Source organism: Pecten maximus, chromosome 8, assembly GCF_902652985.1.
Source record: "Pecten maximus chromosome 8, xPecMax1.1, whole genome shotgun sequence".
NCBI classification, from domain to species: Eukaryota; Metazoa; Mollusca; class Bivalvia; order Pectinida; family Pectinidae; genus Pecten; species Pecten maximus.
This window is the reverse complement of record NC_047022.1, coordinates 29,490,915-29,515,611: the sequence shown is the minus strand read 5'-3', so window position 1 is coordinate 29,515,611 and position 24,697 is coordinate 29,490,915. Positions and strand designations below refer to the sequence as shown.

Here is a 24,697-nt window from a genome sequence, read left to right as displayed (position 1 = left end):
GTGAGTGGTACGGGCCGAGTCATAGTCAAGTACTAGTTTTAGATGTAAGCAAACGGTGCTAATATAGTATAAAGATTAGGTGTCAGCGGTCAGACAGACCACTGTATATATATAGCTTATATTTTATGTGTTGTATGTTCTCGTAAAATGTTAAAGGCTACCAAATAGTAATAATATTTGTATACATTTGCATCTGTAGATTAGTCACTAACCAGGATCTATTAGAGGTAGTGACGAACCCATTTGTAAACGTCTCAGTATGTGGCTTAAAGCAAAGGATATAGGAAACTCCAATATTTTGAATGTTTGGATTTTAAAATTGAAGCACAGAGAAGTGTATTTTGTGATATTTATAGCTATGATTACAATTTTTCAATACCATAATTACTTGAAAAGCAAAGCAATATTTTAGACTTTGTGATATGTCTGAAATTTTACTTTCTGAATACATCAGTTTGATGAATAATTGTATGTATGTAATGACAGTTTATTAGAAACATGCATTTAGTCTAAAATTGCATGAACAGGAATACGAACAAAAGTAATGACAAAAAAATAAGTTAAAGCTGTTAAAGTTTTATTGATCATCATCGTAACTGGCATAGTACACGTTACTTCGGTACATCCACAACTAATAAACTGGCATTTTAATACAGGTTTAGTTTAAACAGTATTTTATTCAAAATATGGCAGTGACAAAATAATACAAAATCAACAAATAGGATTCGAAAACAAATACATAATTACTTATATCAATTCGTCTCCTTATTAATAAATCTGGCAGTAAGACGGCACTGTTACATATATTTTGATAGTATAATAGACAAAAAAAGAAGAAGAAGAAATCAGGGAGGAGAGGACAAAAGGGGTGCATCAGGAAACGAAAGAAAGTGGTTACGAAGAGAATAACAAGAAGAACTGCATTACTTGATTGAATCTGGTTGGAATGTGATTCATGAAAAGGTAACCTAAATTATCTTATGTTGATTCCAATCAAAAAGTATACTGATGTAGTAGGACGAGTCGGGGCTCCGGGCGTAACACACACCGCTCCGGCTATTAGTATGTCCCGAAGTCCCGCATCGCCTAGTGTTCTCAACCCAGGTTCGGTTAGGTTCTTACACTTTGTCGGATATTGAAGAGATAACAAACTACATAATTTTAAAGTTAAGGATATTTAATATGGGTCGATGAATTATGTACAGATGAAAATACGCTCACACACAAATAACTACAAAATGTATATACATATATCAGCTCACGAACCCCTCCCTTGGTCATGATCTTACAGGAGCTTGACTCCCGCGCCACTATATAGTGGACTAAGACCACAATTAGCTTCGCTATATGTTTCATTGTAACATTAAAATTCATAATAAATTCCCAACATCTCATATGCAACTTTCCATCTCACCTGGCCAAGACCAACATCTGAGAAGCAAAATATAAAAGTTTCAACCCAGCATGTTGGGCATTTTCTGGAGATAGCTGTCAAAATGTGTCACCAACGTGGATTATATACATCCGGGTCAGGGGTAGAGGTCAAATCAGGACTCATCACACAGGGTCCTGGAGCACATAATAAATTATCAATATTATTATTTTACATCACAAAACATAGATTGACATCTCTGCTATAAATCCACATTAAATTCATCAACAGAAATCAAGTTCAAAGAGGCATTTAATTGGTTTTCCTGAAATACATACATTTTTGAGGGGACTTCATTCGTGGGGCCTGAACCCGGAAGTACTTAATTGTGGTCTTAGTCCTATTATGCCTGAGCTTACGTACCCCGCTACTATAGCGCACGTCTACTCTACCCAGCTAAGCGAATGCCTGTTGGAATGTGGCACACCTCCGGAAACAAATCCGTTCGACTGCCCACTGAGCGAGCCAGACAACCGAGTATATACCCGAGATTACGCCCCAGGCATGCTCGTGCAAATCTATTTATAATCAGCTGGAACTGGATCTGCGACAATAACAGGGTCAACCAGACATGACCTGGCGACGTCACAATCCCCTCGCTCGTCGAGCTGACTGGTAACATGATACATATAATACGTTGTTTTTACGATGCCTAGTTTAAATGAGTCCCTGAAATCCTCTCCTACTACACTGATATCCTGTAAAATGCAAGAGTGTTGAAGTCTATATTAGTTTCAGTATCAACAAGACTCATTAAGTCTAAATGTCACAAGTGTTGTCGAACAACATAGGTTTCAAAGTTAATGTACATTGTTTAAACAAACGCAATAATTACATAATAATAAAATAAAGTAAATAAATCTTGCCCTAAAATCTTTTCGACTTACAGATAAATTGATGGACAGAGTAAAAAATATTTAAGTTATATTGATCTGGCATATCAGGATTTCCATACAGCAGCAGATTTAAATTATTCCCAGGTGGAAGATTAGTAAAACATTGTAGTGTTAATTGTTCGAAGTTAGGACAAAAGAGGAGAAAGTGTTCAGTAGTTTCATCAGAATGGTTACCAGAACACATGGGACTTTCAGCTAAGTTACGTAAAAATAAGTGGCTATTAAGGGAACTACAGTTCATCCTCAGCCGAGCGTGGTGAATTTGGCCAAATCTACTTTTGCAGTAATAGTAATAGGACGGAACACGATTACTGTGATTATAGTTGACACACACAGACTTCTTAAGGTTAGTAAGTGATGGGTTATGCTTATACGTCGTCCGGAAGAGCGTTGCATAAGTCAACAGAGGAAAGTAAAAAAGAGTCTTTATAGAGTTTAGTACGACATCTTATTTGACAGAATTTATTTGCGTTTCTAGCATCGTGAGAGTGAATGTCAGAATGACGAGCGGGGAGTATGTTAGTTAAATAGGAGGGACACTGACCATGAACAATCTTGTGAAGTCGAGTTATTTTATGTTTTCGTCTTCTTTCAATAAGAGGGTCCCAACCAGTTTCTAAATACAATCTCTCATGACTAGTCAATTCAGTAGCCCCAGTTACAATCCTGGCTGCTTCGAGTTGAATATTTTCTAACAGATGGCTTTGGCCTGTCGTAATATTGTCCCATACCACGTCCCCATATTCTTACAAAGGTCGAATAAAAGTAAAGTAAATAGTTTGAAGCGTTTTTCTGTCAATGGAAAATTTCAATTTTCTTAAAATGTCTATTTTTTTTAAGCTTTGTTTATTATATATTGAACATAATCAGTCCACCCTCCATTAGACGAGATAAAGACACCAAGGTGTGGCAAGTTAAGTTAGTGGGTTGTTGTTCATAGACAAAGGGGGATGAAGTGGTTTGTCATTTTTTCTACTTACTGTCATTGACACTGTCTTACTAGGATTGAAATCGACAAGCCATGTTTTTGACCATTCATGAATTTTGTTTAGATTATCGTTCAAGAGATTAGCGCTCAAATCCGGCAAATCCACTATAACGTATAGAGACGTATCGTCAGCAAACAACTTTATGATACAATTAATATCTTGGACGATGTCATTTATAAAAATTAGAAATAATAATGGACCTAGAATTGACCCCTGAGGCACTCCAGCAGAAATGTAAGTTAAGTTTGATTGTTTACCATTGATGACAACATGTTGACAGCGATTACGTAAATAGCTCGAGAACCAATCAAATAATTTACCTGTGATGCCAAAGTTTTGGAGTTTAGAAAGAAGGCCACGATGCCATACTCGATCGAAAGCCTTACTAATATCGCAGAAGACCATTCTAATTTCTTTACCATTATCTATAGCGGAAAATAATTCATTAGAAATATATACAAGTTGATTTATAGTGGAATCACCGGATCTGAAACCCGACTGATAAGATGAGAGTAAGGACTTGTCAGTTAAATAGTTATAAACATATTTATATATACACCTTTCCATCTTTTACCTATTATAGACAAAAGAGAGATGGGACGGTAATTTCCTAGAACAGAAGGATCATCTTTTTTGTGCACGGGAGTAACATTCGCCCTCTTCCATTGCGACGGGAACTTATAAGTAGTAAGAGAGTGATTGAATAATGTTTGAAGTGGATAGCTAAGAACTTCGGCTGCTTCTTTGATTAGTCGTGGGTTTATGAGGTCAGGACCAACAGCTTTTTTGCAGTCAAGAGAATGTATTACGTCAAGAACATCTTGTCGTGATATGACAATGTCAGAAAGAGTATGATTGTGGGATTTTTGTAGATCAGGAGGGTCAACATTAGTGTCGTTTATATTAGAATGTGAGCTGAAGAAAGTGTTAAAGGCATTGGCTTTGTCTAAGTCGTCGTGTATAAAGTTACCGTTATAGGAAATAGGAGGAATATGGGTTCTTTTGCTTGAGTTAGACATAAAACGATTAACAATTTTCCACCATTCTTTGCTGCTGGTATTAGTATGGTTAAGATTTGTACATAATTTGTTAAAATAATCACGTTTATATTTACGAATGGCATTTACACACATATTACGAGCTTTCCTACAATTTGACCAGTCGTCAGCATTCTGTGACTGTTTGGCTTTGCGGTGTATATACTTACGTCTACGAATCTATTTTCTAATTGCACCATTCATCCAAACAACATCATTCGCTCTTACAATTATATCTTTATTAGGTATACACTCATTTGCAATTGTAAGTAAACAACGTGTAAATTGCTCAGTACTTATGTCTATGTCATTTCTGTCGAGAGTGCTGTCCCAATCAACGTTAGAAAGTCTGTCACGATATTCGTCGTAGTTGCCTAGGTCGTATTCGTATAGCCATACTTTACGTTTAAAACTGGATTTTAGAGTGCCGTACACGGGACAATAATATCTAATAGGCTGATCGAGGAAATTTTCACCGACATGACACATGTTTACCAAAAATGGATCACTTGCGCAAATTATATCTAACATGGAGGATGACAATTCAGTGAAGAAAGTAGGACTGACAACGCTTTGGGTAAGATTTAAAGTAGACAGTAAATTACGTAGGTGTAGACAGTGGTTAGTATCACTTAGTAAATTTGCATTGAAGTCACCAGTTACAATTATATTAGTGATTGCGGTACTGAAAGCGAGATCTATAGCATGGGCAATGTGATCCCAGGAAGAAACTGGTGCATCGGGGGCCTATAGAAAGTCCCATATAAAATGGACCTTCCAGAAATATTTAGCTGCAACCATACACACTCGACTGAGGTTAACTCTAGGTCGGGTCGACGTTTAGAGGAAATTTCATTGCTTACATATACTGACACTCCTCCTCCTTGCCTATTGGGTCTGCAGTAACAAAAAGGAGATGCAAAACCAGGAAAGTCTAAATCAGAAGTTATCTCGTCAGGACTAAGCCACGTTTCGGTAAAGGGCAGGATAGTTATATTATGTACAGTTCATTGAAAAGAATATCAAGTTTTTGTTTCAAACTTTGGACATTTAGGTACACAAAAGAATAATTGGCGTCATTAATACAGGTTTCATCTTTACATCAACAGCTGATGTAACCGACGAAGTGCATGTTACTTTGTTTTTGTTTGATTCACCAAAAACAGTATAATAATGATAATCAATTAAAACTCAAGGATTTTTTTTTATCTCACTTGGCGCGGCGACGCACTTGGAGGAAGCGGGAAGCGTGAATATGGTGAGAGATACGAGCATGAACTTTTTCGATCCGATCTCGGAGAGAGATATCGATAGCTAATTTAATTTCAATCAATTGTTTGCTTTTCAGCAACAACTAATCTATCGTTGTGCGGTGTTGATTTCAGCGAAAGGTTCGCTATTTGCTCAATCTATGGCACATTAACGACGCGAGTGGAGACGAAGGATCGTTGGTTAATGTTTTCACTGCTAAAAAAACGAGCCTGTGACGGTCTCGCATATTGTATAAACATCGTATGTGATATATATGGCTTGGTCGATGCCTCCATAATATTTATATCTGTTTTCTATGTCAATGCCATGAAATTGCGAAAAAATGGGGGACGGAGTTATGAGGAAGAGTACCGGGAGCTGGCAACGGCGTTTGGTGGATTTGAGATATTTACCGAAACGGACTTAGAATTACCGAAACGGAGAGAAAGAAGAGATCACAGAGGGATCTTGGCGTCCACCATTGAATGATCTTTATAGATTCCATGTCAGATTGATCTTTTCTCTATTTTCTCTTCCTCTTAATTATCTGTGTAAATTGAGAAACATACCTCCAGTACTTTTCAAACAAATTGGTTTGGTTTAGTTTGTTTAACGTCCTATTAACAGCTAGGGTGATTTAAGGACGTGCCAGGTTTTGGAGGTGGTGGAAAGCCGGAGTACCCGGAGAAAAACCGGAGAAATTTGAGATTTAGCGATAATTGATGTCTGTTGGCCATGTTGTTTTCAGATTGGTCGGCCAAAATGCAATACGATGGACCAAGAGGAACCTACATATGAAATTTGAGAAAGATCCCTTGTGTACCTTCTGTAAAATAGCGATAACAAAAATGAAAAATGAAATATATGCATAACTAGGGACCAAGGGCAGCTGATATATCAAATTTAAGAAAGATCTCGCCAGTTCTTTCTGAGAATAGTGATAACAAACTTCAATTGTCAAAATCCAAGATGGCTGCCTGTTGGCCATGTTGTTTTCTGACTCGTCCCAAAATGAAATATGCATAACTAGGGACCAAGGGCAACCTACATATGAGATGGTGGGCTAAAAATCAGATGGTGGGCTAAAATGGGGTCTTAATTGGTATTAATTTCAGAGAATGGACTCAAATATATGTTCTTCATTGCACAACTGTATCATGTATGTAAAATTTTAGGGGTTTATTTTTTAATCATTCGTGATTCACAGCCCGATTTCCGTCTGAGGTGAATATTAGTTCAATAGTTTTATATGTTGTTGAAAAAGCATAATTATTAAGACATACATTGAAATATTAAAGACACCTGAACAAACTGTATATTATTCAATAATCAACACAAATGTTGCTGTATTGAAATCATTTTTTTAAGATTTTTAAGAATATCTTACTTTGATATACATATTTACACCATAACTTTTTACACGTTTTAAAATTCCAACATCCTCATTATGCAAATTCCACATGAACTTGTATAATAAAAATAAGAATAAAAAGAAATGATTTAATATATTATCCATGGTTATACATATTACATAATATGCAAGAAATAGTGAGTGCATGACACAGTAGAATGGTGATTTGCAGTTTTATGTGGTATTTTATATGAATTATACAAAGCCAGCGCAATTACCAGTTTGTATTATTACTTTACCTTGATAAGTAAGATCATGAACTATATATGATTGACTACTTAGATTCAATTTCTGTATGAAATATTTATTTAATTTTTGTTGCTATTATAGCGTGTGTTATATAGATTTACTGGGCAATACGACTTTCAACATATTTCAACTATACAAATTACTCCATCCTACTCTTTAAGTCACCTAATACATTCACAGTTATGGAAGTAATTTCTATCATATATGAAGATTAATTTCTCACACTAATAAGTTTACATATCTGTGTATCTCTAACCGGCCAGTGTAGTGAAAGATTTCCTGAGGCTATACCTGAACTGTCCAGGTAATCAAAGGGTGTCACACCTGTATCAGCAGGGGTGAGGAGAGGAGTGGAAGGGGGAGGGGGGAGGGTGGTGTTAACCTATAGACCTCCATTTTTCACCTGCGAGATATACCAAGAATTTCCTAAGACTGTCTTTATAATAACTTTAACTAGATGTCAATCATCTTTGACTGTAGGTTTAAAGATACAGTATAATTTATCGTTTTGTATCGGATTAGAAAAAAACTTTACTGAGCTAGATCTAGTTACACTTCTTTTGCATTAAAACATATGTACTTGTGAAATTAATATAATAATTAGAATAAGACCATCAAATGTTAGATGGCTATAAAAATTCAAACTTTACACGGTGCAGATATGATTAAAGTGTTGTTACATTCCAATTCAAATATATAAAGTCAATTTCGGATCAATATTAAAACGATTTCCGGTGAAGATAGACGACAGTTTTTACAAGAATTTATTTAATATATCTGTGTTTCTTTTATACTCAGAATATTTTAAACATAGTTATTACAATCACAATATGTATATAAGTATAGATACGTCTCTGTTTTTTTTGTTTTTTTTATAAAAATTCATGTTTATAAGTTTCGTTTGAAAAAAAAAGAAATTTTGCCGAATTTTTGTGAGAGAATGGCTGCAGTTCTATCCCAACATTCTTAAATAAATTAAAATATACTGTTTCTTAGCAAATATATCTAGGTTGTAAATAACATAATTTCACTTCAGGTAAAGTTGTTAATTGGAGAATTCACCTGTGACCCAATTTGGCGACAGTAACGGAGTGTTTCACGGTTGGCTGACTCTTGCAATTAACCCCTTGGGGGCAATTAGTGTCACTGACCATAGCTAATCTACACTGTGGTGAGTCTGTATATAGGACAACACAAAAGAACTTACATGCAGCACTAGTGTTAGTCAAAATTTGAAGTGTGAAATTGACGAGCGGCTCAAATTATTTTCTGCGTCAATGCACTGATTTAAGATATTGAAATTATTATAAAATAAGGTTTGCAAATGAGCTACGAAAAGATAGTACTAAATCCATCTTTAGCCTACTGTACTACAGCTTAGCCTTACTGTTGTTTGTGTTAAAAGACCATTTACATTCCGAACAAATATGAATTAAAACAACTATAAACACACATGCGAATATATATATTTTCTTAAAATATAGATAGATATAATTATAATAAACATATTTATAAAAAAAAAATCCGCTGCCGCTACCTATGGTTTTAGCGCTAAAAAACAACTCAATTTTGTTAATCATTTTATTATCAACGTCATGCGCAAATGGCATATTTTTTATAACAATTATCAAATAGAAGACAACTCAAACAAATAACAAACAAAAATTACACATTTTATGTTGGGTTTATTTTTTGCTAACTTATAATATGTGGCAAATGATGGTCAAAGACTTCAACCACTAGCTAATGAAGTTGGGGAGGAAACTGGGAGCAGAAAATTCCCCCCCAAAATCATAGCAGATACTAACCAATACTATTTGATATCTTTTGAAATCAAATTTTAAGTCAAAGTTCAAAAAACATGTAGCAGCAATCTGTTGTGCAGGAGAAACTCAGCTACCTCATGGTCTGTGGTCGAAGTCTTGACGTTTCCTTAAGCCCCAGTCACACCGGACCTACGACCTAGTTGCGACCGAAGAAAATCGGAATCGCAGGGAAATCGTAGCATGAGCGCACGACTAGTCGCAGTGGTCGTGGGTGATCGCACGCGCAAAATCAGTCGCAGCAAGGTCGATGGTCATGTTCAAAACTTCTGACCTGCGATTCTAAATCGCAAGTGGTCGCAGAACGGTCGTACCACCAGTCGCACATGAACGCAGGACCAGTCGTGCATGATCGCGGGCCAAGTAGTCGCAAATTGGTCGTGCTACTGGTCGTGCCACTCTACGATTGGTGGTACCACCGATCGTACGACCTCACAATTGGTCGTACGATCAGTCACGACCTGTCCCGAGCGTTTGCACGACCTTACGATCGGTCGCACCACCAGTCTTTACCTCGCAAACCACTTTCCTGGGTACAGGTAACAAAATGGCGGATATACAAGCAATGTTGTTACTGCAGCATCACTACGGCGTCGAAACCAACGAGCGAGAAGTACTGGGTACTGGGTGCGTCCCTGGATCGAGAGGCGGTTCGATTACGCCAATCTAATGGTGACGAGTAACTGATCGTGCGAGCAATCGCAGGTTGCCACGACTGATCGTGCGAGCAATCGCAGGTTGCCACGACTGATCGTGCGAGCAGTCGCAGGTTGCCACGACTGATCGTGCGAGCAGTCGCAGGTTGCCACGACTGATCGTGCGATTGGTCACTGATCGCACCACTCATCGCACGATTGCCTACGATTACCTTCGATTGCCTACGATTGATCTTGCGATCAATCTTCTCCAATCGTAAGTCATTGCGCGACCAAGCGCACCACCAATCGTACGATGACCTACCACCAGTCGTAGGACCAATCGCAGTATGCGATCGCGAATAGACATCGCAACAAACATTGCCGATCGGTCGTAACTCGGCCAAATCGCCCCCAATCGCACGATTCAGAAATCGTACGATCTGGTGTGACTATAGCTTTAGTGAACCCTGCGAACATACAATGGAAAAAACCACAGCAGACCCAGATTTCCATCTAAATTGGGAGGGTGGGAGGGCATTTGTATCTCAAACGCTAGCAATGGCTACCAAATATCAGGAACTGCCAAAGGCGGTAACTCTAATTGCAAATATGGAAATAAACTACCAAACCAAGGGAAGTAACCGTACAGGATAAATCAAACTATATTGCTACCTAACAACAATAACTTACCGATAAAGAAATTAACAAGCAGTCTTCATTATGATAAATTAAATTATATTCTAGGAATAATTTTTATTATCAAATAGAAGACAACTCAAACAAATAACAAACAAAAATTACACATTTTATGTTGGGTTTATTTTTTGCTAACTTATGATATGTGGCAAATGATGGTCAAAGACTTCAACCACTAGCTAATGAAGTTGGGGAGGAAACTGGGAGCAGAAAATTCCCCCCCAAAATCATAGCAGATACTAACCAATACTTATATCAAAGCCATCATAAAAACATCCGAGAAAGACTATGACATATCCAGGGGATACAAATACGATAGCCATCATAAAAGTATCCGGGGGATGTTACAAATATGATTGGATTTCAACTCCCATTTATGTCACAGTTCTCAATATCACAGATGGGCCGAATCAGATTAAGTGGCGATCTGCTTGCTTTTTACCAAAATAAACAGGAAAACAAATATGGCGGGAAGTAAGTACAGTAAAACTCGGATAAGTCGAAGTCGACGGGACCAAGCAAAATATTCGACTTATCCGATGGTTCGACTTATCCGTGTTTGTATACGGAGACAAAACCCAACTATCATCGGTTGTATGCAGAACAAGTGCTTGCATGATAAGATAGTCGAAAATAAGCAATACATAATAACAAAGAAATTAATTAACTGTACATGATAACAATTATTCCTTTATCTAATAAACAATATTGTGCACAGTTACAGATAAAAAAGTTCATGCGTAAAATAGTCTTTGACATAGACACACGATTTACACACGGGAGTCGCAAATGACAGCATAATATTCTATGAAAACGTTACATATATTATAAGAATATAAATGTATATATTGTACTCATATTATCTATCTTTAAATCCGTTTATATTGTTCTCCAATTTAACAATATTAAACAATAAACAGTCCGGGAAAATTGATCGACCGTACGAGTGCTGATTTTGTATCAAAGGTGAAGGCCGCGGTCAGTGTTTTATCGGCTGCATAATCATGCATTGCCACAATCTTTTGAACAGAGTAAAAACATTCCGCATATCATTGTTACTAATGCATCGTCGTATTCAGAATTTAGGCATATATAGATAAATCAATGACAGACAGGTATTTTTCTTTGCATTTTTCGATGGAAGATATGTAATTTATCGTTTACCTTTTCCTTATTTTTTTCGGCGGCCTTGTGCATCAAAACAGTAAACAGAACACATCGGTTTGTAGACTAAAACGTGCAAATTTTATTCTTAGTTAAGTATACCTGAACGTTTTACTTCACCTGAGCACCTGTATAAACAATTGGATGATGCGTAACCGACAGCCGGAAACTAATAATAGGCGATCTGTTTACACCGTTACGGGTGATCGGTCACACTCGGTCAATCAGACGAGGCCAGCAAATTTTACCTGAGACAGCATGACGCCTCGATGTTCGACACAAAAATGGAAATTTTGGTATAGTTTAGAAGGGAGGGACCACAAAATATATTCGACACAACCGCAGTATTCGATTCAACAGTGTTCGAGTCATCCGTGCTTAATTTACTAAGATAAAGAAGGGAAAAAATCGGGACCGAACGAAACGTTCGACTCATCCGATGTATTCGATTCAACCGTGTTCGACACAAGTGAGTTTTACTGTACATGTAATCCTAGTTCTGAAGGAGCCAATGTTAGGTCGCACAATTATGCAGGAGACATATAGTGTATCGGCTCCCTCGCGTACATCTGCTGGTTAACTTTAAATGAATGTATACTTGTAGTATGCTGATTTTAATCAATTGAAAAAAGTACATTATCTTTAGAATGTTTTGTTGTGTATTGTTCTTCATATAAGACTACAGAATGGCACCACAGAGAACGTTATATAATCCCGTCAAAATTGAAGGTCGAGTACAATATAACAGCAGTCGATTACCAGTACCATGGGTCAAATATTCTGGACTATTGCACAGACAACCATGATATTCTTGTTTTATTATAAAACCACTAAAGCACATTTAGAATCACTGAAATCCTGACTTCCCTGTAGGCCTTGAAGTCGTCTGGAATTGACACCTGAATGACGCTTGAAAGAGTAGACTAATTTCGAAACGTCAAAGCTGTTCAATAGTTCGCACGTGACCAAATTCCGAAACTTCAAATGTGTTCCATAGTTTGCAAGTGACTGTGCAATAGTCATTTTAGCCGTGCAATAGTTCATAATATACCTTGTGCGTAAAGTTAATGAAACTCAAATGCATTATGTAATAAATGTGTATAAAGAGCTTACATTCGTGACTATGTCATATGATTCTTTAAACGAATTGATTAATTTTATATGCCATGAGCCTATAGGCGAAATTCGATGCCGATTGAAAGTTTCTGTCGACACAGACAATCATGCGACATATGTATTATGGCATCATAACAGTGTTATTACACACGTGTCCTTGGTATTTATGATGTGGCCGTATGACATTGCAAAACGAGCCAGTTATGTGACAAATGTGGTTACACACATGTTACACACGTTGTTGTGTCAGACTGACACCAATACAGGATTGAAAACATTGTCAATTGAGTAATGAGTCGCGATATAATGATTACTACATCTCGCGACATGTTACCATGTTTATATATTTATGATGTATACATGCATCTGACATCAATAGAGTCATTTAGCTAAATCAGGTTGATTGTTGATTGTATTATTCCAGATATGCACCTCACCTGTGCGTTGTAACTGTTCATTCGTTAGCCAACGAGTCTGCGTGCGCAAGGTAACTGTACTGTGAACGGGTCAAGTTTACAGACCAAATCAAGTAAAGGGAAGCAAAGCGACCGATAGTTTTAAGAAGAAACATAAACGCCTAGGACATTATAAACCTAACCAGAATGGAAATGCACTCCAACAATATCAGGTCGTACAGGTATGAAAGTAACGTTGTATGCATTTTTTCTATATCTGTATGCTAATTATATTGACTTCCCGACGATCAACAACCCACTGATTCATGGCAGGAGCACTTGAGAGTGGCTACTTGATATGGTGACGACTGCAATAACAGCAGTTGATTAAGATCACGTGGACCTGACATGTTAAGTTGACCTGAATTTTCATAATTGTCGATAGATCTAGATTCGATACTGATGTATAATGTCTGGTGTTAACAATTGGTACAGAGTTAAGAAACTCAATGGTTGATCAACTTTATATACACTGTACGTACTGACTGGTGCAGCATATCATGCTATAAGTGTTTCTAAAATTATACAAAATGTACGTTCTTTTGTAAACCGGTTTATATTCGTCACAGGAGTGTAACTATGTGGGTGTATTTCAGATTATGTAACAAACAATATTCATAAAGAGACAAACATTATTTTTTATTCTAAATGATCTCATGACATGATGTTTTAAATCCTGACCGCAGGTACGTCTCAATTAATTTTGCCCTCCAGATGTATTACGTGCAAGCTATTTGAAAGTTGAAATGATATAAAATCAAAGTATTCTATGCTGGTTTGAATTAAACAGCTCGTTCTATATTATATTCAATCAAATAAGTAAGTTGCTTGGCGCTGTGACAGTAAAGCAAACAGCGGTCTCTCCTATCAACGGGATTGTCGTGCATGCGCAGGGGATAACTCGTGATCACCTGGGCTAGATTTCCATGTGCACCACTACTTGCACTCATCATTCTTACGCCACAATAGCAACTAAATACACAGATAAGACGACATTACCCGACACATGGACTTATACAATTACTATACACGATACACAACGCCAGTATCAACACACATCATCATATATAGGTCAAACTTTAATAAGAGTTTGACAACTGCGACATGTCATTCGCCTTATTTGGTCGTAATTTCGCATGTCAGAGGATTTTGTGTTTCCTTTCCCGATTCTCTACTAAATTCTCCGAATCTGTATATCTTTGTATTACCATAACAACAAACTCTGAAATAGGTAAACCAATTAAGGTCGGTGATTTGTAACTACACAGACCACACCCTCCTGTGTACCCTCCAAAATTACACGGACCACACCCTCCTGTGTACCCTCCATAACTACACAGACCACACCCTCCTGTGTACCCTCCAAAATTACACGGACCACACCCTCCTGTGTACCCTCCATAACTACACAGACTACACCCTCCTGTGTACCCTCCAAAATTACACGGACCACACCCTCCTGTGTACCCTCCATAACTACACAGACCACACCCTCCTGTGTACCCTCCATAACTACACAGACCACACCCTCCTGTGTACCCTCTATACTACACAGACCACACCCTCCTGTGTACCCTCCATAACTACACAGACCACACCCTCCTGTGTACCCTCTATACTACACAGACCACACCCTCCTGTGTACCCTCCATAACTACACAGACCACACCCTCCTGTGTACCCTCCATAACTACACAGACCACACCCTCCTGTGTACCCTCTATAACTATACAGACCATACCCTCCTGTGTACCCTCCATAACTACACAGAACCACCTCTCCTGGGTACCTCCTAACTAAACAGACCAACCCTCCATGTGTACCTCCATAACTACCACGCCCCCACCCTCCTATGTACCCTCAAATACCCTCCTGTGTACCTCCATAACACACGGACCACACCCCTGTGTACCCTCATAATACACAGACCTACACCATCCTATGTACCCTCCCTAATACCATGACAACTATCTCTGTGTACCACTCCATAACTCACAGACCACACCTCCTGTGTACCCTCCATAACTACACAGACCAAACCCTCCTGTGTACCCTCCATAACTACACAGACCACAACCTCTATGTACCCTCCATACCTCTGTGTACCCTCCATAACTACAAAGACACACCACCTGTGTCCCTCATAACTACAAGGACTCCATACTCCTGAGTAACCTCATAACTACACAGACCCACACCCTCAGGTTGTACCTCCATAAGTTGCACAGGACCACACCCTCCTGTGAACCCTCCAACTACACAGACCACACCATCTGTGAAACCCTCAATAACTACACAGACCACACCCTCCTATGTACCCTCCATAACTACCATGACCACACCCTCCTGTGTACCCTCAATAACTACACAGACCACACCCTCCTGTGTACCCTCCATAACTACAAACACCAAATCCTCCTGCGTACCTTCCATAACTACACAGACCATACCCTCCTGTGTACCCCCATAACTACAAGGACCATACCCTCCTGTGTACCCTCCATAACTACACAGACCACACCCTCCTGTGTACCCTCCATAACTACACAGACCACACCCTCCTGTGTACCCTCCATAACTACACAGACTACACCCTCCTGTGTACCCTCCATAACTACACAGACTACACCATCCAGTGTACCCTCCACAACTACACAGACCACACCATCCAGTGTACCCTCCACAACTACACAGACCACACCATCCAGTGTACCCTCCACAACTACACAGACCACACCCTCCTGTGTACCCTCCATAACTACACAGACCACACCCTCCTGTGAACCCTCCATAACTACACAGACCACACCCTCCTGTGAACCCTCAATAACTACACAGACCACACCCTCCTGTGTACCCTCCATAACTACACAGACCACACCCTCCTGTGTACCCTCCATAACTACACAGACCACACCCTCCTATGTACCCTCCATAACTACCATGACCACACCCTCCTGTGTACCCTCCATAAGTGCACAGACCACACCCTCCTGTGTACCCTCCATAACTACACAGACCACACCCTCCTGTGTACCCTCCATAACTACACAGACCACACCCTCCTGTGTACCCTCCATAACTACACAGACCACACCCTCCTGTGTACCCTCCATAACTACAAGGACCATACCCTCCTGTGTACCCTCCATAACTACACAGACTACACCATCCAGTGTACCCTCCACAACTACACAGACCACACCCTCCTGTGTACCCTCCATAACTACACAGACCACACTCTCCTGTGTACCCTCCATAACTACACAGACCACACCCTCCTATGTACCCTCCATAACTACCATGACCACACCCTCCTGTGTACCCTCCATAAGTGCACAGACCACACCCTCCTGTGTACCCCCATAACTACAAGGACCATACCCTCCTGTGTACCCTCCATAACTACACAGACTACACCATCCAGTGTACCCTCCACAACTACACAGACCACACCCTCCTGTGTACCCTCCATAACTACACAGACCACACTCTCCTGTGTACCCTCCATAACTACACAGACCACAACCTCTTGTGTACCCTCCATACCCTCCTGTGTACCCTTAATAACTACACGGACTCCATCCTCCTGTGTAACCTCAATAACTACACAGACCACACCCTCCTATGTACCCTCCAAAATTACACGGACCACACCCTCCTGTGTACCCTCCATAACTACACAGACTACACCCTCCTGTGTACCCTCCATAACTACACAGACCACACCCTCCTGTGTTCCCTCCATAACTACACGGACTCCATCCTCCTGTGTACCCTCCATAACTACGCGGACTCCATCCTCTTGTGTACCCTCCATACACATATCACACCCTCCTGTATTCCCGACGTAACTACACAAACCACACCCTCCTGTATACCCGACGTAACTACACAGACCACACCCTCCTGTATACCCGACGTAACTACACATATCACACCCTCCTGTATACCCGACGTAACTACACATATCACACCCTCCTGTATACCCGACGTAACTACACAAACCACACCCTCCTGTATACCCGACGTAACTACACAGACCACACCCTCCTGTATACCCGACGTAACTACACAGACCACACCCTCCTGTATACCCGACGTAACTACACAGACCACAGCCTCATGTTCATCCTCCAATGCTATTAGACTACAAATTCATATTAACCCTCCATAACTTAACAGTCCACATCCACCTGGTTATTTTCCATCTATACAAAATATCACACCATTGGGTGTTTAAAAATCTAATGCAAGATTACAAAATCTCAGACATGATGACAATTTATTAAAGAGACATCATAACACGCTCACATATATGATTAGCATAAATTTGGAAGAATCGCATGACCATGCTACGTGTATCATACAAAGTTGGAATGAAAACATTATAAAAACATCATGGAAAGGCATCCATCAGATTTATATTATAAAACACACTATAACATCATGACAAGGGACCCTACTAAAATAACTATCATAAAATCATAAAATTGAAAATAACCTTTGAATGAAAATCACTACAAAATAGATGTCCGTATGCATTCTAAGGTGGAGTTTCGGCAGAATTACGACCGCAGTAAACTTGTTCACTGCCACATTTCGTTTGAAAACTTCAGATGGAAATAACACTGGTGAATTCTTTTTGCGAAAATGTTGAAAAATCAGATATATCAATCAGCGAGCGGCAAAAAGTACATCAGCCAACGGTAACCATTGAACGTTTCTGGGGCCATCAAATGGGGAAACAAGGCCGTATACAAAGTTTTAAATCTAATGCGACTACAAGTGCATTATAAAACAGATAATTTAGATACAGATTAAGAAAATGTCGAATATTGAATAAAGCCATATCGTACAATATTGTTTGGTTATAAGTATATAAAGGTACAGCATGTGGTATTTAACATCCTTTTAACATAAACTATGCGACTTAAAGCCAGCACATATTCCCAAATAACCTAAAATTCTTGTTGAACACATGTGTTAATGGCAATCCAAGATGCTCGTGATCATTGGACTGGACGCTTGACCGGGGGAATCCTTGCAACATCAGTGTATAACAAGAAATATCTTTTAAAAAACATAAACGGCATAGTTTTAATGCCGGTGGTTATGATGTAAAACTGCTGGTGAAATAAATTAACGAAATAATTAATACATGCGTTTCAGCACGGATAACAAAGTGATATCAGTTTGGTGATAATAAGACTGCATTTGAATCAGGAATATGATTTTATTAATGTGTCATTTGAATTGATACACCCACTTATTCAGCTTGCATTCGATATTTAAATGCATATCTGCATTTTGCATTTACCGCTACAATGATAATTCACATATTTCATCTTGACCAGTAACGCCACCTTTCGCGTCATATCAGGGCCAAAAGAAAATTATACAGCTATGTCGAAAAATAATATTTATTTTTATCACGAGATTTGTCACATTGCCGATAACTACAACAACGCACACTACATTTACCCATGATTATAAACTACACAAATGGCCGATGTTTACATATCGAGTATACGTTAATTTGCCTAACATATTAGCAAAATATTCTCGTAATTACTGATCAATATAAACAAACATACAACTAAAAGCTTAATTTTGAAATAAAGTAATATAGATACAACAAAATATTGATGAAATTAAGATCGGTGAAGCTGATATTGTTCGAGAAATACGTAACAAGCTAACCAGCAGTCCATTATACACGCACGGCAAAATCAGAATTCGAGTCTATTCATTTTTCTTCTTTTGATTAGTTCCAACGAATCAATTCTTTTCCCAAGGAAAGCCTAGTATTTTGTCGATTCCAGTCCCTTTTACTATTCTTTTGGGCACAATATGTCGGACAACTCCTTCTAAAGTACTACTCCAATTTTAACGAATCTTGGTATACATGATCAGTATAACATGTAGTTGTGCATCCCACATTTTTTCCCCGAAAAACCATTTTTCAAAATTGCCGCCGGCTTCTCATTGGTTGAGGCTTGTCCGGACAACTCCTCTTAAAGTACTACTCCGATTTTAATGAAGCTTGGTATGCCTAATCAGTATAACATGTAGTTATGCATCCCACATTTTTTTTTTTCGAAAAAAACATTTTTCAAAATGGCCGCCGGCTTCTCATTGGTTGAGGCTTGTCCGGACAACTCCTCCTAAAGTGCTACTCCGATTTTAACGAAACTTGGTATACATTATCAGTATCACATGTAGTTGTACTTTATTTGTTTATTTTTTTTTTTCTTTTTAAATATTTTTCAAAATGGCCGCCGGCTTCTCATTGGTTGAGGCTTGTCCGGACAACTCCTCCTAAAGTACTACTCCAATTTTAACGAAACTTGGTATACATTATCAGAATAACATGCAGTTGTGCATCCCATATTTTTTTTTTTTTTGAAAAAACATTTTTCAAAATGGCCGCCGGCTTCTCATTGGTTGAGGCTTGTCCGGACAACTCCTCCTAAAGTACTACTGCGATTTTAACGAAACTTGGTATACATGATCAGTATAACAGTTTAAAAAATGGGAAATGAACAGGTGCACTCCTAGGTCAGGCAGGGGACTTTGTATTGCTGTTGCAATACTATCCATCCTTGTTATTCTTGGGAATTTCCCGTATGCTGTCATAAATACACATTTTCCTCCAATTTTGGATTCGGAATAATTTGTTTGGTATACATTAAGTTTGAAAACTGTAAAGAGGTCAAAATGTAAACATTTATGTATGTGGCTTTAAACCTTCATACATTCATTGTGTTTCTTAGATGGCAAAACGACAACAAATTCAATGAAGCTATGTGACTGGAGAAAAAAAAGTAACATTCCTCAAGGATAAGTTTACACGGACTATGGCAGATAAAGAGGTGAGTAGATTGTTTGTATCTGATTTTACATTATGTTTGAAGGAAATGCCTGTGTAGGAGGTCATCCAAGTTTTACAGTCTCATGTTAGTATTCCGATGCCGAGCACAGGGGCTCGGTTTCGGGTTTTTGAGTAACATATGACATCAGTAAACAACCACAACACTATAAATCAAGTATTCGTATACATTCTGAAACCTTATAAAAAAATCGGGGTTAAAACCGAGCCCCTGTGATGCCAAGTGGTTAGCACCGACCATATGTAACAACCACCACGAGCTATGGCGTGTGGAACGTTGCAATATTAATAGAATTTATGTATTTGTTCTAAAAAATAAATATTTGTCCTTAAAAAATAAATATTTGTTCTTAAAAAATAAATATTTGTTCAATAACACAATTATTTGTTCAAAAATAATATATACATTCAAAAATTAAAATTATATGTTCAAAAAAATATATGGTCATAAAATATGAATTATTTGTTCATAACGTGCAATATGTGTTCAAAACTAAGATATACATTCAAAAATTTTGAATTTGTAATGTAAAAAATAAATATTTGTTCAATATTTTAAATATATATTCAATATCTAAAATATCTATTCAATGCGCAAAAAAATATATATGGTCAAAAATGTTGCATTGTGGGACAGCATGAAATGACACCACAAGGGCTTTCGTTAAAGCGTATTTGATTGGGTAAAAGAAAGCGAAAGTAGTCTTCATCTGATAAGTGTTTGAAATCGCGATGGGTGCACGTGGTTAGCTACATGTGTACACCTTCAAATGGAGGTTGCAGAAGATAGAAACGGAAAACGCGATGAAAATGAAAATGGTCTCCGTTACGTAGATCTATAGGCGTGTATTATTGAAAATCAAATACAATGATTATGTTCACATTACAACTGCATTTTAAACTTCAGTGGTTTCATAAGGAGTGACTTATACTGAACCTCCATTCAACCTTCCATGTGCACGGAAAGTGAAAATGTTTTATCCAATTCAGGACACAAAGTTCCTTTCTAACCGAAAGATTACTGTAGCAAATAGTAATAACTAAAATGACAAATATGGGTCCCGAAATCCAGCTAATAGAAGGGTACACGTTTTCGACAGATGCACAACACAAATACGTAATGTGATTGGCCTACCATATTTCTCCCGCCACTATCGCTGTGTCAAACACTTATAAGATGAAGACTATTTTCGTTTTCGTTTACCCAATAAAATACGCCATAACGAACGACATTGTGGTGGCATTTCATGCTGTCCCACAATGCAACATTTTTGACCATATATATTTTTTGCACATTGAATCAATATATTGAATATTGAATATATATTTCAAATATGGAATAAATATTTGAATTTTTACAATACAAATTCAAAGTTTTTGAATGTATATCTTAGTTTTGAACAAACATTGCACGTTATGAACAAATAATTATATTTTATGACCATATATTGATTTTTTTGAACATATAATTTTAATTTTTGAATGTATATTTATTTTTTTGAAACAAATATTTGTGTTATTGAACAAATATTTATTTTTTAAGAACAAATATTTATTTTTTAGAACAAAAATATAAATTCTATGAATATTGCAACGTTCCACACGCCATAACGAGCCGCTTAGCTAGCTAAAAACGGCAGTACTCGCACCCTCAAACTTCATCAATAAATTTGGAGATTTACAACTTAATTCAAATATTTAATTGTAAGACATCACATCCATCCGAAAAGTGCTCATAGGTCTAAGAAGTGCTTAACTATATACATTCATTTACACCACCCAGTGTTACAGTACTTATAATAAAAATGGTCAGTATTCCAGGAATAGATTCACAACTAATAATATTTAGTGTTTTAATAAACAAAATACCGCTAAAGTAAAGCTAATGTTAATAAATTGACAGATTATCATAACTAAGTCAACGACCGGCAATGTCACTATCCCTATATTGTTCAGCTAATAATTCATATAAATTGTTTTGATACTGTGCCAAAAGCACTTCAGAAAGGAGCTGCGTTGGTACGACCTAGCGTATTGTCCATACAGGATGTAACCGATACACAGTCGAATAGCTGAAAGTTATGTAAAGTGGTTTAGTGTACCATTTGCACTGTCCTTGCCAGAAATGATCTGCCACTTGATCTGTCATACCACTATTATATAATGATGATGATGATATACATGTATATATATCATATATGTGTGTGTGTGTGTGTGTGTTTGAGTGAGTATAGATATACGAGTCAAATGTATTATATGTGTGTGTATGCTAGTTTGTATACCACTTAAATAATGTTCGTCTCGTGATTAAGATGTTAATGGTACAGAGAGGAGTTTTCATTAGGGATGCTGGATAACGTGATAATCCTTTCAGAAAGTTTGGTTGTCATATAACGAAATGGAGGCCTCTGATATGTCGATTTCCGAAAAGGTTGGTTGCTATGGTAAAGAAACAGAAGCGTCTGATTGGTCGCAATCTAGATTTTAATGACATTTGGCATGTGCATCATTTGACACCGGTCACTCTCGTAACCTGTCTTTCACGTTTTGACAAAATGGCTGGCCTTTAAATGGTCGAAATTTAGACGTTGTCCGATTTTGATGGAATTGGGTATGCTCTCGGAGCCTCAGTTTTACATTCTACGGAAATGACCATTTACTTGCCTCTAATTGGTCCAAGTTATTATCAAAAAATTAATTGTTTATTTCAGGGTGAGGCATTGGGAAAGGCAGCAAAGAATGGTGATGTGGACATCGTGAAAATGTTGCTAGAGAAGGGCGCTGACCCTAATAAGGTGACTGACTCAGTGTTTGATAGGAAGACCTCCATTCTCCTAAATACTGTTTATCTTTCTTTCTTTGGTTTGTTTTATTTAAAGAAAATACATATTTGTAAGGAAGTAAGCAAGTATGTAAGTATATACTAGTACAAAACAAATTAGAAAGACATCGATAAGGATGAATGTTTAGATTACATATATTTCAAATGGAACACATGTTAAATACTCGAAATCGTTCTCTCTCATTATCTGATTCAGGTAGTCATTAAAGCTTACATTGATATTTGCACATGCTATTTCAGCTAAATGAAAACCAGATTTTATATGGTTTCATGTGATAGTTATACCGATTTTTGCACAATGTTTCCAATCCAATTAAAATTGTTTCAATACCAAACTGTGTAACACCAGCTTAACCAATTTACCTGACTGGAATAGACATGTATGAACATATATCCTGACTTATAGGTTCTTATTGGTAGGATAACTACTTAAGTTTGATGATCAATCTTTTTTGGAAAAAAATTGCTATGGAGATTGGTCAGAACCAGAGCTGCAAATAGAAAAACTTATCATGACGTTTCGTCAAATTTTAGCCAATCGGTAACCAGTGTAAGTATTCATAACATGTAAAGGGATCAAAATATTTGACAATGAAAACTGAAATTTGTTTTTCTGTTTGCAGGGGGGTGCTCTGATGTACGCAGCAGAAGAAGGGCATAAACATATCGTGACACTACTCATTGATAAAGGAGCAGATATCAAAAAGGTAAGTCGTAAAATTATAGATATCACAGGTAACACTTTAGAATATTACAGGTAACACAAAAACTCATTTCACCATCTCAAAGTTCATTGGAATACTTGAATGTTGGTGACGGATCGAAATAAAACATGTTTGTATGTGTAGGTTGTTTGATCGGTGGAACCCATGGCAATGTATTCAACTAAATGTTTCAATATATATAGTGCTTCTACCGGAATAAAAAGGCCAGACTTTCTTTCACTTCATTTCACATCACTTTTTACGGATGCTGTGCTCTTTCCTCATCGTTGCAGATAATATAGAAATTACTTATGATCAACTCTATTCGCACCACAATCAGAATATTTGTTGGTTTACAAACCAGATCATAGTTTGTTTCAAATGCGGTGAACATACTATTTAAAAAAACATATTCATGTAAATAATCCTCCTCTTGAAAGGCGAAAGATAATATAAAATACTTTGTTGACAATGAGGAAGTGCTGTTTGAATAAGATAGCAATGTGAAACGCAATTATTTATTCTTACACTGATAACGGTTAAGAGAACAACCTTTTTAGATATCAGACAATGATACCCTATTACGAGACAACGGGTGGAAGATGGCGTGCTAGCAAACATAGATTCCTGATCGAACAGATTCAAACACATGTTACTGTCCACATCTAATACTACACAAAAATGGATGGCACCATATGAAACATATTGATAAGCTTGACCATTCTTCAATTACTGTAATATACCACTGTAGTTAACACCCTACCAGTTAATTCGTATGTATGGGAGTTATATTACCTACGTATGTTTAGTGCAAAGGAAAGTCTATCAAATACTTCATAATTTGTCATTTATCATCAGCCACAGATCATTTGATTGCGGCTCACGCCGTAGTTTTACCAGGGTTTTTTTTTATGAGAGTGCCATGTCTTAAGATAATCCTTTTTTATTGATATGTACTTTATTCACCAATCAGCTGGGCGACTCTCAGACTAAGTATACCACTTATAGTACATAACTAATGCTATTGGACCTATTACACCGTGACACTGTGTTGAGTATTTGTGGAAAACGACTTTTTCAGTGGACTGTAATAGTAGTATAG

The 24,697-nt window shown here is 37.6% G+C and overlaps 2 protein-coding genes across 5 annotated transcripts in view; both read left to right on the top strand.

The window, feature by feature from the left end:
• Nucleotides 1-9,414: 9,414 nt before the first annotated feature.
• LOC117332254 (mucin-3A-like) lies at nucleotides 9,415-17,334 on the top strand. The gene is made up of 4 exons (XM_033891139.1): nucleotides 9,415-9,767; nucleotides 13,127-13,189; nucleotides 15,362-16,491; nucleotides 16,571-17,334. Exons 1-4 carry the CDS (start codon nucleotides 9,415-9,417, stop codon nucleotides 17,332-17,334), a joined length of 2,310 nt encoding a protein of 769 aa, XP_033747030.1.
• Nucleotides 13,228-24,697, top strand: part of LOC117333139 — a 36,611-nt gene continuing 25,141 nt past the window's right edge. For 2 of the 4 annotated variants that reach the window (XM_033892281.1, XM_033892277.1), the window contains exons 1-3: nucleotides 22,346-22,480; nucleotides 22,761-22,844; nucleotides 23,515-23,598. In XM_033892281.1, the coding sequence (XP_033748172.1) occupies nucleotides 22,448-22,480; nucleotides 22,761-22,844; nucleotides 23,515-23,598 (201 nt within the window). In that variant the 5' untranslated portion in view covers nucleotides 22,346-22,447. Of the gene's footprint in view, nucleotides 13,340-19,933; nucleotides 20,033-22,344; nucleotides 22,481-22,760; nucleotides 22,845-23,514; nucleotides 23,599-24,697 lie in introns of those variants that run through there. The other 2 variants (XM_033892280.1, XM_033892279.1) reach the window with 2 other exon arrangements.

Bases quoted from the DNA above. Each gene is read 5' to 3' on its own strand.
- LOC117332254 (XM_033891139.1), top strand. From the start codon at position 9,415: ATGAACGCAGGACCAGTCGTGCATGATCGCGGGCCAAGTAGTCGCAAA. The intron at 9,768-13,126 runs GTAACTGATCGT...GTATTATTCCAG, and splicing joins CGCCAATCTAATGGTGACGA to ATATGCACCTCACCTGTGCG. The intron at 13,190-15,361 runs GTAACTGTACTG...CCACACCCTCAG, and splicing joins AACGAGTCTGCGTGCGCAAG to GTTGTACCTCCATAAGTTGC.